The sequence below is a fragment of the Temnothorax nylanderi genome, unplaced genomic scaffold, assembly GCF_030848795.1.
Source record: "Temnothorax nylanderi isolate EJ_2023f unplaced genomic scaffold, tnyl_v1.0 TNYL_tig0250_pilon, whole genome shotgun sequence".
Taxonomy (NCBI): domain Eukaryota; kingdom Metazoa; phylum Arthropoda; class Insecta; order Hymenoptera; family Formicidae; genus Temnothorax; species Temnothorax nylanderi.
Window position 1 is genome coordinate 173982 of NW_027249312.1, and position 19438 is coordinate 193419.

The following is a 19438-nucleotide window of genomic DNA, read 5'->3' on the forward strand; positions in this document are numbered from 1 at the left end:
ATAGTAAAGGCGAGAGTGGTCCACGTGGTCTCGTCTCGGGACAATTTAAAATTGAATTACGAGTAAAAAGGAGAAGAAAAGAAGGAAAAGAGAGAGGAAGAAAGCCACTAAAAACTGGAAAGTACGAGCTTGAGATTCAGCTTATTTGAGAAATTCGGTTTTTATCGCAAGAAAGAAGTCAATCGGGACGGGTATTCTCATGTGGAACCAGTAGAACTTGTGAACAAAGGACTCAGGATGAGGCTGGTAATTATAGACTACGTTTACACGGCGACTTATATAATCCGGTTTTTTAATTACCGTATACTAATCAATCAAAAATTTTTCTTTTTATCATAATGATCATTTAAATATAAGCCTACTTCATATTTTAAACATTTTAATCAATCTCTTTTGATATATTATTTAAATGATCATTATGATCAAAAAAAGAAAACAAAACATTTTTGATTGGATAGTATATGGTAGTTATTAAACACCGGATTATAAACCGTTGTGTAAACAGTCATAATCGCTTTAATTAAAAGCCATCATAGTAGATAGATTTACAGTTGCTTTTTATTTGTAGCTTGGAAATATGTAAGTACAAGTCCTGAATGCAGAAGTTTCCTTTTTGCATTAGGAAAAATTAGAGACATTTGATAAAGAAAGAAAACTAGGATTGTTAGATGAATGATAATATTAGATTAATATTCAGCACCTAAAAATTACTATATTATTTATAAAATTAATTTACAGCTTTATATTTTTAGTACAATGAAGGGCTACTAGACAATAATAATATTTAGTTATTAAAATTGATACATTGTTTACAAAAATTAATCGACGACTTTGTACTTTTAGTATTGCTTGTCCAGCGAACCAACAAAGCCATGCTTGGTTCTAACTTTCAAAGGAACCACGCTGATGTTGGACTGTGGCTTGAATATGCAATCCATCTTGCATTTCATGCCTTTGCCCATGGTTCCCAGCAGCAAGTTTAATTCCTTGCCGACATGGCTGCCACGCAATGACAATCAACAAGATTGGCAAATCGAGGGTGTTAGTGAGATACATTTAATAGTTTCTAGTATTAATCTTTAAATTATTTTAAATTATTTTAATTGCAAATGAATTTTTTTATTTCAAGGAGCTGAAAGAATGTTGCGGTAGAGTCTTTGTGGATTCAATTCCGGAGTTCACTCCCCCTTTGGAGAAAATAATCGATTTCTCAGAGATTGATGCCATTTTGATATCTAACTACACATGCATGCTTGCGTTACCGTTCATAACAGAGGGCACAGGTTTTAAAGGTAAGTGTGCAAGATTATATATACAAGATGCTCGATTTAATCTGTCCATGCCGATATCTCAGAAACTATCAAAATTAGACGAAAAATCAAAAAAGATCCTTCAGTAGGATTACTTTGAGATAATTTTCAGCACAATAGAACCGTACCCTTCCTACTGAATTTTGAGGGAGAAGGAGGGTCAAATTTTTCAAATAAAAACCTACAAAAATAATACCAATCGATAGGGCTTAAAAAGACGACTCCAACGACTTATAATTTTATATGCTTATTGTGAACATTACAACCGCATTGAATTTTTAAAAATAGTCTATGAAGGGTATCGATCATCAATAGTTGGGGTACTATCGTAAATGCATATTCTTGAGATCAAATCAAGTCAAAAAGTTCTGTACCACTTTTCGTTCTGACAAACAATTATCGAGATATCGTAAGCTAAATATCGAAAAAATTACCAAGTTTTTCTTGAATATCTCAAAAAATATCAAGCAAATAAAAAAATATTTTAGACAAAAGTTGTTAAAATTAATTAGTAGAAAAAGATGGTACAATAAAAAATGGGGTTTCCATTTAAAAAATTTAACTTGGGTTCTATTAAGCCCAACACAGGCCCCAAACCCAAAATCTAATAAAATCGACTAATCTATTGGCCCCCTTTGAATCTTATAATCCTATACTTTTACCTGATACATTTTTCGCTAAAATGTGTCGTTCAAGAGATATTTGAGGTTGTCATTTAAAATGGGACACCCTGTATATATAATTATAATCATGAATCAGTATATATATTAATCTTAAAAATGTAATGATTTAAAGGTATAATATATGCCACCGAACCGACGTTGCAAATTGGACGGTTTTTCATGGAGGAACTTGTAGAATTCATTGAGCGGACTCCAAAGGCAACAATGGCCAGACATTGGAAGGACATGTTACATACGTTGCCATCCCCATTGGCGGAGGTTGTTAAACCAAAATCCTGGAAGCACATTTATTCCATGTCGGCCGTGAACTCGGCGCTATCAAACATTCAAATGGTTGGATATGATCAAAAGCTAGTAAGTTACCACACGCACTAGAAATATTCAGTATGCTTTAAGCTCAGACACACACATATTCAGAGAAATTATTTTTAATAAACTTGAGATTTTTTTGTATCAATTATTTCACAAATAACAATTAAAATTGCTTGCAGGATATATATGGCGCTCTAACAGTCACACCAATCAGTTCGGGCTTTTGTTTAGGTAGTAGCAATTGGTTGATATCTAGCGACCATGAAAAGGTTGCTTTTGTCAGCGGTTCGTCTACGCTCACTACTCATCCGAAGCCCATGGATCAAGTCACGTTAAAGCATGCCAATCTGTTAATTTTGACGGGGTTAACACAAACTCCAACTGCTAATCCAGACACAATGCTTGGAGAATTGTGCATGACTGTTGGTAAGTATAATCTCAATATCCGGTAAATTTCGCTTACATCTGGCAAAGAGATAATCTCTCGATACTTTGGTATCAAAATCAAAATGTGTTTCTTTAACAAACGATAAAAAAATATAATTTTATCTTTCTTGCAAGGTTCTTTTTGATAAAAAAAAATCTTTGTTGCATTATGATTTATTGGATCTTTATCGCTAGTTATATTTTTAAACAAAAATACACTTAAGGTAATGTTTCATCTCACTGCGTAAAAATCTTGCAGCTGTGACTCTTAGAACTGGTGGATGCGTCTTGATACCTTGCTATCCTTCCGGCGTTGTGTATGATTTATTCGAATGTCTGAGCACTCATTTGGACAAGTCAGGCTTCACGCAAGTGCCTCTATTTTTCATCTCACCGGTGGCAGAAACATCCTTGGCTTATTCGAATATTCTTGCCGAATGGTACGACCGATGAAGCGATTCTAAAATATTCTCGATGTACATTCTATTATTTTGTTTTTATCTCATTTACTGTCATCCTTTACTTCTAGGCTGTCGACAAGTAAGCAAAACAAAGTTTATCTTCCAGAGGAACCGTTTCCACACGCTTTCCTCGTGAAGAATGCACGATTGAAGCACTATACGTCTACGTACGCCGAAGGATTCAGCAATGACTATCGACAGCCTTGTGTCGTCTTCTGCGGCCATCCCAGTCTCCGATTTGGCGATGCCGTGCATTTCGTACAGTTATGGGGCAATAATCCTTTGCATACCGTAATTTTTACAGGTACCTATACATAATTCCATTTAAAGAGCAATGCAATAATTTTTTGCGTTTGCAACTCTATATTTTATAAAACTCAATCCAAAAAGTAAGACAAATATTAATTAGGTAATAAAGAAGCATGTGTAAAATATGTAATATAGATTAAATATAGTTTTAAATATCTTTCTCTAATATTCCTACAATTACTACAAGTTGTATTGCATTATTTTCTGAAAATCTCTTGTATATCCGTTTATTGTATCATGTATGATTGCACAAATTTTATTTGTGTGACATGATTAACATTCTTTTATCGCATTTGATTTTGTAGAGCCTGATTTTCCGTATTTGGAGGCCTTGGCTCCCTTTCAACCATTGTCTATGAAAGCAGTGCATTGTCCCATCGATACGTCTCTGAATTTTACTCAGGCTAATAAACTTATTCGAGACTTGAAGCCAGAACATCTAGTTATTCCAGAGGTTTATACGCAGCCTCCTGCAATGGCACAGCATAGAACAGATCTTGTCATCGAATCCATCGGGGTTGGTATCTGTTTTCTTCGTTACTTAATGTAACAAGTCAATTTTACAATTTACGTTTACAATCTCTATTTTGCATTCTCTCTTTACTATATAAAGTGTATAAATATTTAAAAAAAATGTCCTATAAAATTACTTGCATAATCTCTTTGTTCAAGGAAAAACCCTTGATTACGTTCAAACGCGGAGAGGTGATAAAATTGCCATTAAAGCGGAAGAAGGGCCGCGTGTTTATCGAGCCGGAATTAGCTAGCAGTATTATACCGAGTGAAGTGCGACCTGGCTTGAGTCTCGCATCTGTTACCGGCGAGCTTGAGGTCAAGGACAACGTATATACCATAAAAGTAATTACTAATATGTATATATATATATATATATACATCTATATATATATATATATACACATATATATATATATATATATATATATATATATAGAGTAAAGATAAATGAATTTCATGGTCAAGATAAATATTGCAACTTACTCTTTTATAGAATATATCTTCACCGAAGAAAAGAGATTTATTGGAAAGAAAAAAAAACGTAGTATATTATTCGTTTATATATTTTGTTTCTAAATATGTAAAATTTATAGAATGTTGAGGACAAACCGAGCGGAAAGAGGAAAATGTCGTTGGGTTCGCCTGCGCCCATCATGGAGGAAGTGTTGAAGGAGCGAAAACACGAGTACGGGAATCTGGATCCACAAGAATTGCTACAAAAGCTCAATCAGGAAGGCTTTCATGGGGCCAAATTACAGCACAGTCCTACCTCTACAGATATTCATTTGGTACGGTTTAACGTCTCATTGATGGCTTTCACATAGAAAATAATTGTTCAATAATTATATAAACACAATCGATATAATTAAGAATTCTCTGCTTAAAGTTATACATTTATGTGTCTACTTGCAGCAAGACGAGGACACTCTGATTCAAATTGGAGATAATTCTACGCACATTTTCTGCAACGGTGATCAAAAGATCCGTAAACGTCTTAGGAGTATAATAATGCAGTGTCTGAAAAGATTTTGAGGTACGATATACATTTTTGTAGTATTCTGACATTCTGTGAGACAATGTTTTATACTGCTACACTGTATATACATATAATTTATTGTTTTAAAGCGTATGTATATTTATTTGTTCCATCATTCACTTTTATTCTATGACATTAACTTAACAATAATTTCTAAGTTGATTATAATAGAAGAGATTTTTATCATCTAATTCTGCTAAATAAAGGGCAGTATATCTTTAAGTACTTTAAAACACAATACTTTCGGCATTGCTTAGTATACGTTTAGAAATAATGTGATAATGGTTTCATAAATATTTAGCAACATTAGTTAAATTTCAATTCCTATTATTGCTAAATCATTACTGACAAATGATCAAAAGTTGTTAAATTTACAGTGAATATGGTTAATTATTTTTATTGTAGACAATACACATATCAAGATCTGTATAAATAATGTGATGGAAATGTAAACGGCTATTAGTGAATGAAGTATATAAATAAGGAAAAAATATGAATCGCAATTCTTTACAATAATAATATAATAATATAAGTAGTGTACAATTATATTATTCTAATGTTTATATCCTAGAATGACTAATCTCTTGCTGCATTCTGAACGAACAAGAAATCTCTATACTGTTTCATATGCACACGTTATATATATATATATATATATATTTTGGTTCGCACATGTTCTATGTAAATGGTGACAGCAAAATTACCAAGATTCTAAAATTTTTTTTTATAAGAAATATTCCGAACAGAGAACGAATTAGGAATGTTTGGTGTAAAACTCGGGGCAGATGGCGCCATGGCGTCCAGTCCTGTCATGGCGGCGTCACCAACACTAACTCAATATACATGTATGTGTTGGTGTATCTGTGAGCACATCCGTGAGATATAAGGTCTGTTTTCTGTTGCTGCACTGCTGAACTAGTGCACTCTAGTGCACTTTAGTGCACTAGTTCAGCAGTGCAGCAACAGAAAACAGACCTTATATCTCACGGATGTGCTCACAGATACACCAACACATACATGTATATTGAGTTAGTGTTGGTGACGCCGCCATGACAGGACTGGACGCCATGGCGCCATCTGCCCCGAGTTTTACACCAAACATTCCTAATTTACGGGAATATAGAATATAAAGTGAATAACATATCGAAGCGATGCCTATAAAATTTCAATAAATCTCGCTAGTATAAATAAATCCATTTTCTTAATCAAATGACGAGAAAACATTAGCGACTTTCATTTGTTTGATGTTTAAGGGAGGACACCACTGTAACTGCCCATTTTCGACTGCCTTCTTTGGTATTTTTTTTTTAGAAAGGAATAAAATATATGGTCAAAAGAACTTTTAGGCTTTATTAGACATATATTAAAGTATGTAAAAAAATTTTTTATTTGTTGAAAAAATACAAAATGGCGGCGCACGAGTCGCTATAGCACTTATTGGTTTTCAGCCAACCCTCTCCGCGGCACGCAGTAGAACTGTCGTAAATTTGATCCTGGAACAAAAAGTGAAATATTTTCGTTAATTATATTAGTTTTAGCAGTGAAGTACGAGGGGAAATAAGAAAATATTAAAAAACAAAAAATAGAGACGAGTTTGAATAAAAAGTTCGATTTTTCGACCATCGAACTTTTTATTCAAACTCGTCTCTATTTTTTGTTTTTTAATATTTTCTTATTTCCCCTCGTACTTCACTGCTAAAACTAATATAATTAACGAAAATATTTCACTTTTTGTTCCAGGATCAAATTTACGACAGTTCTACTGCGTGCCGCGGAGAGGGTTGGCTGAAAACCAATAAGTGCTATAGCGACTCGTGCGCCGCCTTTTTGTATTTTTTTAACAAATAAAAAATTTTTTTACATACTTTAATATATGTCTAATAAAGCCTAAAAGTTCTTTTGACCATATATTTTATTCCTTTCTAAAAAAAAAATACCAAAAAAGGCAGTCGAAAATGGGCAGTTACAGTGGTGTCCTCCCTTAATTCTAGAGAGGATAGCGATGAGCAAAATTTACTCTACTCGTTAATCTTGAAAAATTTATTGTAGATCTACAACCTGTTTTGTTATGTACTCACAGTTTAGGATCTAAAAAAAGAAAGGAAAAATATAAGCAGTTCTGTAGTGTATGAGTAGGTTTTACTCATCGCTAACATCAGTGACAAACTAAAAAATAAAGCTATTTATTTAGGATTATTAAGCGTAGTTCGCGCCACCCATTTCTTCAGCACGTTGATCTTGTTCCTTACCTCATCCATGATTGTATTGTTATACTCGTCGATGACGTTGTCGTGCGCGTCGATAACAGTCGAGCAGCTGCCCTTCGACGCGACGTGGATGTCGATCTTTCTCTTGGTTGCATTCAGAGTGCAGCAACTTATTACCTAGTTAGCGGTGGCGACACCGATCGCGACTCCCGCCACAAACGAGACCAGAAAGAAATGGAATTCCGTTGGCTGGAAGCTATCCTCGCCACCGGTCAACGCATGATACCAGCGTCGCGTACGAGTCTCTCCTTGTTTCATCAAATGTTCGGCTTTATCCAGCTTTCTATCGACATATCTCTCGACCTGGAATCCGATAACTTTCATCAGTGACTCAGCGTTACGTTGGAGCAAAATTAGTAAAATCCTTGCACACCACGATTAATTTTATTATACATTTTTATTCAGGGGACTATATACAAAAATTATAATAATTTCGATATTATAAAGTTTCGTTGACATTAAAATTAATATTGATATCAATTTTTATTGATTAATATTGATATTAAAATTTTAATAATATTGATATATATTATTATATTTATTATATTTAATAGGGATACTGTAAACGCAACGGTAATATAAATGATGACAATATACTAAATGTTCACATTTACGCACAAAACTTGAAAGTTATTGCTCTTTACTTCACCAAGATAGACCGATAATGAAACCGCCAAGAAAACTTGTGGCGATGAATGAATTCTTCCTCCACAGTTTCCCTACCTGCAAACAGTAAAAACATTATATTTGTAAAAAAAAAGAGAAAGAAAAACGGGAAGCAAACATGTGCAAAATATTTCCTGTAGATGGTGAGTTATTAGATGGAAACAATTTGTTATGTGTGTTAAAGTTAAAAAAAATTATAGTGATTTAAAATAATCTCTATTGCAGATAATCATCTTATTATCTTTGATATATAATATGTTGTTTTTAGGAAGTTAAAAAATAAGAAGTTTTCAACCTAATTCTTTAACCGAAGTCTCAAGAAATCACAAGATCTTTTGCAGTGACTTGATATCTGTCTCACCTTATCCATGAAATTTGGTCCTTCGCCGGTAATCCTTTCCTCCACCTTATCCGTTATTTTCTCGGCCTTTCTCATGACCTTATCCCAATTGATATTTATGTAACCCTGATGCGCAGCAATTTGCAGCATGATAATTCCACCGCCAACTGCACAGGCTGCCACTTTTCCAATCTTCATGGTGACGAATCCAGTTACCCTGAGTTACAAACCACGCAGTTAGTATGAAAGATAAACTCAAGTATTAAAGGTTCAAACATTCGAACAATGAACAATCGTGATAATTCCACAAAATGTGTACCATCCCGATGTGCTACCAATGATGATCTGTTTTGTCGCTGAAGACTTGCTCACATCACCCATGATTTTCTCTAAGAAGGATTTGGCTTCCTGGGCGGCATCTATACCGTAAGCTTCCTTGTTTGCGTCTTCTTTACTCTTCTTGGCTGTAGGCATCTTGGTGCTGCAAAAAAGAATGTTGTGCGATTACACCAAAGGAGTGTTATGAAAAATTAGACACGATTCATGTAACGTTATGATTTTAAAGTCAAATATGGCTTTAAAATTACTTCTATTACACAAATTCCACGCATAAAGTCTTGTATGTGTGTATGACAGAAATGGGTACCGACCTAGAAGATTCGACACACTGCGAAAAATCGAAAACTATTTAGTTATCAACATCTTTAAACCTTTGGAGTAAAATCACGAAACGATTACTCCGCCAATAATAGACGTGCCATCAACAATTATTCAGCGTACTTATAAGTAACAAAGGGATTGCACGAGAAGCTGCAAGTTCCTTTTTTGTCGTCACTTGGCGCGGATCTGCGCGACGTAACGAAAACGTAAATATATCGATGACGAGTATTCGGGAGAATGATTTGCGGCGATCATTGTTTTAGGAAAATCGGAGAGAGAAAAGGAGAACACAACGTCGCGGAATATCGACGACAAGTCGCCGGAAATTCTAGTCGGCTGACACTCGACGAATTCCGGGATGAGAGAACTACGTTTCACTGGGACGAGGACGAGAGTGACGAGACAAATAAAAGGAAACTCTACCGTTTGAAGAGTTTCCTCATTCCCGAGCGGAAGACACCACTGCTCGGCATGATTATCGAGCGTGTCTTTAGGTGTACGGTGAATACGAACGCTCTTACAGCTTAGCCGCGCGACATTTCGACGACGTGTGAAACTCACCTATTTGGCGAGATTTTCGGAGACAACGGATTTTCGGAAGTAGCGATCGCTATCGAGCGGCCCGTCAGCTCGAACGTAAATTGACGTAAATGACGTACGATAACTTGGAGGGAGCCAGACGGCTCCCGAGGCAGATTTGTTCGTTTATTGCACCTTCTGCACTTTGCTCCTCTCTGTTCCTCTTTTTCTCTTTCTCTCTTGCTCATACCAAAGAGAACTGCTCACACATAAATTTGGATCAATTTTTGCCTCGTTTTTTTACGCTCGAATTCGTATATTTGATCTCATTTTATTTTTATTTCTATAGTAACCTGAACTTTATTGTATTACCCTGATGGAAAAATGTCTCACAAATTGTGAAAATTTTTTATAGGTATTATTAATCAGAATTTCTATGAAAATTTTAAGACTCAGATTTATTTTTATACGAATTCGAAACATTTTTCAGAAAAATTCGGACAAAATAATAATAAAATATTTTAGGTTTTCCCCGCCAATACATCTTTGTAGAAATTTAAATAAATATAATAAGAAAATCCCCACAATTTATATATATATCAGAATAATTATGTTCATACATACAGATACTGAAATATTCCGAAAATCCTTATGTAATTATTTCTGAAAGTATTTGAGAATATTGACATATTTTTTCAGAATTTTTCATTTAAATCTAATAAAACATGAGAAATTTTTAGAAAATTTGTAGGAAAATATGAGAGATTTTTTCATCAAAGTAAGTTTATTCTCATCATAATTTTTGTATCTGTATTCTTCGACATATATGTTATTAATTATATATTATGATAATATTCATTGTAAATTCCCGACAGTTAGATGTTATCTTTAATACCATTTCTACCAATGCAGATTAACTTTAATCTCGATTTAATTTACTTTTTATCTTTTCCTACTTCTAAGAATTAAAGACGAGATAAAAAGTAAGTTAAACCGAGATTAAAGTTAATCTGTATTGATAGAAATGGACATAAACGATTAACGCTAATCGAGCAGTGATCAGTAGTGCGATTCTGTAACTCGTTATGAGGTATCGACTATCGTTGCGCAGATATTTTATATGGTAAAAAAGCTGCGCAATTGTCGTTATAGCTCATAACGACGGCATAACGAGTTACAGAATTGCACTACTGTAGTGCGATTCTGTAACTCGTTATGAGGTATCGACTATCGTTGCGCAGATATTTTATATGGTAAAAAAGCTGCGCAATTGTCGTTATAGCTCATAACAGTAGTGCAATTCTGTAACTCGTTATGCCGTCGTTATGAGCTATAACGACAATTGCGCAGCTTTTTTACCATATAAAATATCTGCGCAACGATAGTCGATACCTCATAACGAGTTACAGAATCGCACTACAGGGCCCATATATTCTGTATCGGTTAACCGATAGTTGTCGGTAAGCGTGTACAGAATTGGGCCCCAAGTTTACTTTTCCACGTGACAAAACCAACTCGATCGTTGATAGCTTTACCGCGTTTGAAGCATTCAAGTTTTCCGCTCGCCCGAAACTCAAGATGGCGGTAGGTCACATGACTCCCAGGCAGAGATGCCGGCGGGCGCTCGGCAGTGTTCGGCAGTGTTCGGCATCATTCGGCGTTCGGTCGCGCTCGGCATTCGTCGGCGTCTCGTGATGGCCGTGATAACGGCCGGGCGCCGGGCCGCCGCCGCGTGACTCGCCTCAGTTCGCACGGCCGTCGCCGCCGTCGCTGTCGCTATTGTCGCCGTTCAGCTGCTGTAGCTATAGTCAGAGAGAAGGCTATAGTGCTATCTCGCCGATAACTCGCTCGTCGCGATGAGGTGACGGCGCCGCGGGCCTGATTCGCGTATGATCGCGCGCGCGCGCGCGACTTCCTTGTCGACACAGGTCTCGGAGTCATCGTCGTCGTCGTCGTGCGTAATTTCCGTCTCGCGCGGGTCGCAGATGTGAGACGCGCGAGTTTTACCGGGACCGAAACGTAGAGAGCGAGAGCGAGAGTGAGAGAGAGCGAGAGAGAGGGAGAGAGCGTGCGTAAAATGGCACAGGACACCGATGACATCAACCTCACGCCGCAGGAGTTGCAGACGCTGTCGGAGCTGGACAGGTGATTAACTCCGCCCGGTCTTTGCGCGTATCTCGAGTCTTCCTCGACTGCGGATTTAACGTTGCGGTTTCACGTCCCGTCGAGGCGACGAGTCACGTCACGGTATAACCTAGAAACGCGTTTGACAGCACGCGCTCGTGCGCAACCTACTGACACCGTTTTCGCGCTTCCGACTGTACCACATTCCGCGGATACGCCGCGAGATCTTTCGCGATAATAAAACTGCGATGCGCGGGTAAAGCCGAAAACACCGCGTCTCGCTTCGCGAGATTTTTTTAATCGCCGGCGCGCGGTGTCGACGGCAACGAGCGGCTGATCACAGGCTGACGTAAACATGAACGTCAAGGGAGCCCGGGTTTTCCGATCGCGGACGGAATGCGCGCGTACAACCGTAAATGCGACGATGCGATCTAATAGAAGGCACTTTCTCTCTTGTATCCGCGCACAGTCGTCAGTTTGGCTTCCTCAAACTGAACTCCCCAGAGCAGACGAAGAAAAAGGCCCTGGTGATACGTGCTATCAAATACCTGGAACGCATGCTGGTTCAGGCCCAGGCGGAGAAGCAGCGCAGGAAAGCCGATAATACAAAAGCGTGCCTGGACGACAAGGAAAACGAGGATGAAGCTAAGGGGATAAGCATCGATCCCAAGACGTACTGCAAACTGGGACATTTTCATTTACTCTTAGAGGATTACAGCAAAGGTACAGCTTCCTTCCTGTTTTGTTCTTGCCATAAAACAGCCTGGAACAGACTGTTTCACGTCTGTTCAAGATTTGGACTCATTTGCGAATTAATCGTTTGATTCGAGATTTACTTTATAATTGATAACATTCTTTCAAGCAAATGGAATTTTCTTTAATTTTTTTTAAATCTTTAATAAACACTTGTTTGTGTAAATCAAATAGACATTAGGGAGTAACATTAAACTTGAGGTTGTTGACATTCCAGTGATTGAGAAACCTGTCAAAACAAATGGTGACAGAACCTTCCAGGGGCTTGTAATTGAGTTCCATTGATTAACTTATTTTCTTTACCTTGTGTGAAATGATTTTTATTTTATTCGATTTTTATTAACGCGGAGCAAACTCGCTCTGATGAGTTTTCTTCTTTTTTTTTATCACAGCGATGTCGGCGTATCAGAAATTCTACTCTTTAAAAGGCGACTACTGGAAGGATGCTTCGTTTCTATATGGGCTGGGTCTCGTTTACTTCCATTTCAACGCCTTCCAATGGTAAGTGCAAATAATTTTTTTTAATCATATGCGCGAGGAGTGGTGAATTCTATTACAAAATTCATGTGCAATATTCGATGTATGATTGTATCTCGTGATCCTAATTTTAGTGATATGAATTAAATAAGGTAAGATCAAATTAATTGTGAATTAATTAATTTGAAATAAATGAATTTAATCAATAATAAATTGCTAAATTTAAATAAACTAATATTTATAATAAATAAAACCAATTCTATCAAACTGACATCCAGTCCGTTAAATAGATTTGATATTTTTTAATTCAAACTTCATCATGAGATTTAAAGATATTAAATTCCACCGAAGCAGAGTATTAATAAAATAAAATCGGATTAAAATTAATTGACGGGTATGATCTGTTTGCTTATTCTTCTAAAACTTTGCGAAGAATTTTTCTTTTATCGGAAATCTTTTATTAATGTCTCTTAAATAGTTTTACTGACAAAAAAGCTTTATAATTATTAGTGCCTTCCATTAAAATTGCTGAGTTAGTTGTGGCTCTTCGTGTTCTCGTTTCCACTCTTATTATTTAAAAAACAGAAAATGATAAAACGAACATCTATACAGGCCGCGAAATAAAACTCGGTTTTACTTCTTGCGCGTAATTTTAAACATAGAGTAAATCCCGTGGTTATAAGTCACTTGACCAGGTCCTACGAAAGCTGTAAGGGCGAAGGGCCCGACCGACGAACGGCAAACATGGCGCCGACAGAAAAATTTCTGCAATCTCTCTCACAAGAGTTGATCGCCTTGAGAAGAGGGCATCGGCCCTTGCACGACGTACACACACGCAGGATTCATCGTTCCCGTGTATCTTCTATCTTTCTCTCTCTCTCTCTCTCTCTCTGTCTCTCTCTGTCTCTCTCTTTCTCTGTGCATCCTCTATTTATTTTTTAATTTCGCATTACACACGTGACACCGCTCGCTGATAAAAGGTAAACTACCCTTCCAGGCGTCGATAAAATGCATAGATCGGAGGGTCGGTAAATCGCGAGCGTCCCGTATCATCGAGTTTCGATGATTTAGCCTTGATGACGCGGATTTGTCACCTTACCAAAGTTAGCCCCCCCCAAGTGGATTATTGATATTTTTTCTTTTACCAATTGTTTGGTGGTAGATTGGTAGTGTTTGGTACCGCATTGAAAACTTTTGGTGGTTTCTCGTTTAAAAAAAATCGTCAACAAGTTTTTAACTTTTTTTAGCACTCCCACTTTAACTATTAGAAATTTTTGTGTTATCAATAGTTTTGTGGTTGATTGGTAATGTTAAGGGGATCCTGCAGTGACAGGCGAACTTCCTCGATGTCGATAATGTCAACCTTTCTAATTTTGCTTTCCCTATATCTGTCTTTGTCTAACGAAATGACATCTGTCCTTGTTTGATTGCTCGCCATCTCTTGCAAGATTTGGCAACTACTGTTGCTGCTCTTCTTGTCATTCTGCATCCGTATTTGCATTACTAAAATAATTTTTCGATGGATCTTTTTTTGTACGCATTGAATCTTACTTCTACTTGCACGATATTATTCCTACATGTTTTCCCAAGGGCAGATGATAAACATTATGTATGTATAAACTGCAGAATTTTTGTTTTAAACAAATATTGTCGTTAGGTGACAGCTGTATGTGCCCAAATAAGTAACATTTTTAATTTTTTGGTGTTTTTTTATATAAAATCGCGTTTGCTAGCCTAGATTTTTGTGCGTACTTTAATTCTGTAAAAGATTTTTGCAATTCTATAAAGCCAATTAAAAGATTTATGTGAAAACGATAATGTCGGTAAATCATACGGCTGCAGGATCCCCTTAAGGTGATGCTGGAGCCGTCTGTATAACCGACAAAATTATCATTTTCTATGTTATCGACTATATCTGTCCTTGTATAGACAAAGATATAGACAAGGATAGCACGCTACATTGCACGCACACATACGCACGATACACATCGACATCATACTTTTATATTACGCTTCCAAATCTTGATTTGGGGGGTTTATCGATGTTTTTCTTGTTGTGCAATTCAGGGGAACTTGTTTTCGCGTTCGTACCAATGGTATATCTCTTATATGAAATACATCTTGTGACGAGCTGACAGCTCGCCGCAACTCGAAACGCCATATTGAGATAAAAGTAGGATAAGGAAATTTGTACTTTCGTAATTTTTTCTCGTTTTCTATATAAAATCGGAGTTCCCCTGAATCATTAATGTATGTACTGCAATTCTGGAGAAAGATTTTTAATTCTGTCAAATTAATACGACGCTACGTGTCGACAAAAAATGCCGGTAAAACAGACGGCTCCAGCATCACCTTAAGAGCTGTATGTTATTAAAAATTTTATTTTAACCCTTTTCTTAAAAAATTGTTCTGTATGTTAATGAATAGGGATGATCCTTGTTACGTATAGTGACGGTTGCACACATTATTCATATCGACCGGTGCCTAGGTAACTAGCACGACTGACCAATCAGAAAGCCTGTATTGAACTGATCAATAGGCAATGTGCATTCAGTACTGCAACCGTTTTGAAAAAAAAAAACGGTTTTGGAAATCTATAGTTTACATTACGTATGTTGTAGATTTTCAGTACTGGCAGTGAATTTTGGAACTCAGCCATAGAATTGACGACTGCACGTCACTTGGCTTCGAACTGTTTGACCAATTGGAATAAAAGAACTAAAGATTTCTTTATTCCGATTGGTCAATCGTTTGTTGGTAAATCTACATGTCAAGCGACTCATATTCATGGTGGAAGGAAAACAAGGTGTGCTCTTGCGCATCCTTCTTTAATAATCAATGAGTGCGTTGGCCCAAGCAGGAGCATTGATTTATACATGGCCAATAGAAAGGTTACGTATATAAAGTATATTTAGAGAGCCTCTAGGAGAAAGAGGTGCCAACGGGTCATGCAACCAGCCACTCCGTGATTGGCTGGCAACAATATATAGTGAGGTGGACATTGCGAGATTGCGACGCCAATGCAGAAAAGCGCAGGAATGGTTAAGCGGGGAGCACACACTTCTGCATAACGCATAATGCGTAAGCATAAGAAAATTGATTGGTCCATATACATGTGCATAAGGAAATAGACCAATCAATTTTCTTATGCTTACGTATTATGCGTTATGCAAAAGTCTGTGTTCCCCGCTTTAGACTCTAATGCAAGCGTTTCCACGTCCCGTGTGCCAAAAGCCATTAGTGCTGGTCTACAACCTTGCTTTAAAGGGTATTTAAGCTCTAAGCCGTAAGATATTGACCAATCACAATCGAGTATTCTCTTCACATTCCATTGTAATTGGTCAATTTCTTACGGCTTAGAGCTTAAATATCCTTTAAAGCAAGGTTGTAGACCAGCACTTAGAGTCTAAAGGGCATTGCACACAAAATTGCATAGGCTGCATAAGCATAGCACAAGACCGCTGGATCAATAAGCATCTTATGTAAATTAATATGGCGACTTTATGCTGGATGCTCATTGGTTTAGCGGTCTTATGCATCACTTATGCTAAGCTATGCGTTTTGTGCGATGGCCTTAATCATTCCTGCGCTCTTCTGCATTAGCGTCGTAATCTCGCAATGTCCACCTTACTACATATTGTTGCCAGCCAATCACGGAGTGGCTGGTTACATGACCACCCGTTGGCCACCTCTTTCTCCTAGAGGCTCTCTAAATATACTTTATATACGTGGCCTTTCTATTGGCCATGTATAAATCAATGTGTCTCCTGCTTGGGCCAACGCACTCATTGATTACACAGGCCCACAAAAAAAGTATATTGCTCTGGGGTTGAGACCACATTACTCCTATGTATTTTGACCCGCTGAACACGAATCTGCAATAAAAAATAGGGGTCGCCCAGTGGATTTCAGAGATAACTTTAAAAAACCGTAAAAAACCACGTTTTTAGTGTATGTATGTGATTTATTGTTTATCCCCGCAGGGTTTACAAGGCGTTTTTCACGAGGAACGATCCCAAACTTCTTACATCCACTCCTCGCTCAACCTCATACACAAAATTTTCTCCTCTCTTCATCCTTCATACAACTCTTGGCGTTTTGTAGGGACGTACCCAACTCTTTACAAAAAATATAAGATGGCGTTTTTCAGGACGTACCCAACCCTTTACAACTCTACATCCCTCCTGACCCGACCTGACCCTCCTCTCCTTCCTCACATGACAGACCTTCTCCCTCGCAGCAAATTTTACACAATTTTATCCATCCAGACTTATCATTCTTTTACCCTCCCTCGCCTTCTTTCTTCCCCCTCTCGACCCCCTACCCTACCTAACTCTCCTTATCCGCATACGTGGGTGCGTGTTTGTGTACCTCTCTCCTCCTTCCCCCTCAGTTCCTCCTCCTACATGTAACCCTTGTCCGACTTCTACCTTCTTACCCTTCCTCTCTCCTTCTCTCTGCCTCTTCTAACCCCCCGCGTGTCCGTGTGTGTGCGCGCCTCCTACCTCACTCCTCCTTCTCCTCCCCTTACTTGTTCACCTTTCACCTTTGCCCGTTTTTTCTCTTCCTTACTCCCGCTTTTCTTTACCCTCTTTCTTATTTTACCTCCTCTTAACCTAAACTGGCGTTTTTCAGGGACGTACCCAACCCTTTACAAGACATACCCCTATATATATTCAGCACAAACGTAACAAAAACAATCCGGATCACCTGTACAATTGTGGTCAATGCCCTGCCTAGATCCGGAAGGATCAAATGTAATATTTGTATTTTTTTTGCACCCATAGACTCTATGAAAACCCGCACGCTAGAAATCCTGTCCCGATCGCAGGTGAGGTTATCTCTGAAATCCACTGGGCGACCCCTATTTTTTATTGCAGATTCGTGTTCAGCGGGTCAAAATACCTAGGAGTAATGTGGTCTCAACCCCAGAGCAATATACTTTTTTTTGTGGGCCTGTGTTATTAAAGAAGGATGCGCAAGAGCACACCTTGTTTTCCTTCCACCATGAATATGAGTCGCTTGACATGTAGATTTACCAACAAACGATTGACCATCGGAATAAAGAAATCTTTAGTTCTTTTATTCCAATTGGTCGAACAGTTCGAAGCCAAGTGACGTGCAGTCGTCAATCCTATGGCTGAGTTCCAAAATTCACTGCCAGTACTGAAAATCTACAACATACGTAATGTAAACTATAGATTTCCAAAACCGTTTTTTTTTTCAAAACGGTTGCAGTACTGAATGCACATTGCCTATTGATCAGTTCAATACAGGCTTTCTGATTGGTCAGTCGTGCTAGTTACCTAGGCACCGGTCGATATGAATAATGTGTGCAATCGTCACTATACGTAATAAGGATCATCCCTATTCAATAACATACAGAACAGTTTAAAAAAAAAGGGTCAAAATAAAATTTTTAATAACATACAGCTTTAAACATTACCAATCAACCACAAAACTATTGGTAATACAAAAATTTCCAATAGTTAAAGTGGGAGTGCTAAAAAAAGTTAAAAACTTGTTGACGATTTTTTTTAAACGAGAAACCACCAAAAGTTTTCAATGCGGTACCAAACACTACCAACCAATTTCCAAACGATTGGTAAAAAAAAAAAATTTACAACAGTCAAAGTGGGGGGAGGGGCTAAAAGAAGATAAAAAATTTGTTTACAATTTTCTAAAAAAACGAGAAACTACCAAAAGTTTTCAATGCGGTACCAAACACTACCAATCTACCACCAAACAATTAGTAAAAAAAAAAAATTTACAACAGTCAAAGTGGAGGGGCTAAAAGAAGATCAAAAATTTGTTTTTGATTTCCTAAAAAAATGAGAAACTACCAAACGTTTTGAATACGGTACCAAACACTACCAATCTACCACCAAACGATTGGTAAAAGAAAAAATATCAATAATCCACTTGGGGGGCTAACTTTGGTAGGCTGGATTTGTCGTACCATATTTCACTGTGTCCCAAAAGATTCCTTAAGGGGATCCTAAGGTGACATTATTACCGACATTTTTATTAAATAAAATCTTGGAATTGGTTTTACCGAATTGCAAAATTCTTTTACAGAATTGAAGTATGCACAAAAATCTACAGGGTATCAATCGATTTTATATAAAAAACGAAAAAAAAAATTAAGATTTTGGGCATAGAGCTGTCACTTGACGACAATATTTGCTTAATACAAAAATACTGTAGTTTATATGTACAAAATGAGATAAATCCCTTTTAGGGAACATGTAAGAACAATATCGTGCAATTAGGGTATAAACGATTTTTCAAAAACATTTTTATTTGATAGTTTATATGAATTTCATTGTAATTAATTTTTTCCGCTGAAAAAACTTCAATTTAATATTAAGGATGTATTACCTATACCTTTCCAGCCAAAAGTACAGTAATCTGAGAAATCCAATTATATCGGTTGTATGCATACTTTAACGGCTTACTACTATTTAATATCATAACAAGGACATTAATGTTACTGATTTAAGTGATTTTAATTAGTTTTTATTATTATTAACAGCGTATTTGTAAATATTCTTAAGGATGTATGTCCGTTCAGTCAAA

General features: G+C 37.1%; 3 protein-coding genes across 10 annotated transcripts in view; 2 read left to right on the plus strand and 1 right to left on the minus strand.

The window, feature by feature from the left end:
- The first annotated feature begins 113 nt into the window (after positions 1-113).
- On the plus strand, positions 114-5550 carry Ints9 (integrator complex subunit 9). 2 transcript variants are annotated; one of them, XM_071718420.1, is made up of 11 exons: positions 114-246; positions 844-1041; positions 1130-1292; positions 2106-2347; positions 2485-2731; positions 2991-3171; positions 3261-3496; positions 3807-4018; positions 4174-4359; positions 4611-4805; positions 4930-5550. In XM_071718420.1, the coding sequence occupies exons 1-11, from the start codon at positions 238-240 to the stop codon at positions 5047-5049; spliced, it is 1989 nt and encodes a 662-aa protein (XP_071574521.1). In that variant the 5' UTR covers positions 114-237; the 3' UTR covers positions 5050-5550. The 2 variants fall into 2 exon arrangements, with proteins under 2 accessions (XP_071574521.1, XP_071574522.1); XM_071718421.1 differs by lacking the exon at positions 114-246 and having other exon boundaries at positions 868-1045.
- Positions 4563-9768, minus strand: LOC139779921 (FUN14 domain-containing protein 1). Of its 5 annotated transcripts, XM_071718443.1 has the most exons (5): positions 9548-9768; positions 8646-8807; positions 8348-8543; positions 7939-8043; positions 7484-7623 (listed from the first exon to the last, which is right to left on the minus strand). In XM_071718443.1, exons 1-4 carry the CDS (start codon positions 9751-9753, stop codon positions 7966-7968), a joined length of 642 nt encoding a protein of 213 aa, XP_071574544.1. In that variant the 5' UTR covers positions 9754-9768; the 3' UTR covers positions 7484-7623; positions 7939-7965. The 5 variants fall into 5 exon arrangements, with proteins under 5 accessions (XP_071574542.1, XP_071574545.1, XP_071574546.1 ...); XM_071718441.1 differs by lacking the exon at positions 7939-8043 and having other exon boundaries at positions 4563-7623; XM_071718444.1 differs by lacking the exons at positions 7939-8043; positions 9548-9768 and adding an exon at positions 9410-9539 and having other exon boundaries at positions 4563-7623.
- A 1489-nt stretch (positions 9769-11257) lies between these two features.
- LOC139779910 (putative nuclease HARBI1) overlaps positions 11258-19438 on the plus strand; it is a 76660-nt gene continuing 68479 nt past the window's right edge. For all 3 annotated transcript variants that reach the window (XM_071718402.1, XM_071718403.1, XM_071718405.1), the window contains exons 1-3: positions 11258-11650; positions 12099-12352; positions 12775-12883. In XM_071718402.1, the coding sequence (XP_071574503.1) occupies positions 11583-11650; positions 12099-12352; positions 12775-12883 (431 nt within the window). In that variant the 5' untranslated portion in view covers positions 11258-11582. The remainder of the gene's footprint in view (positions 11651-12098; positions 12353-12774; positions 12884-19438) is intronic.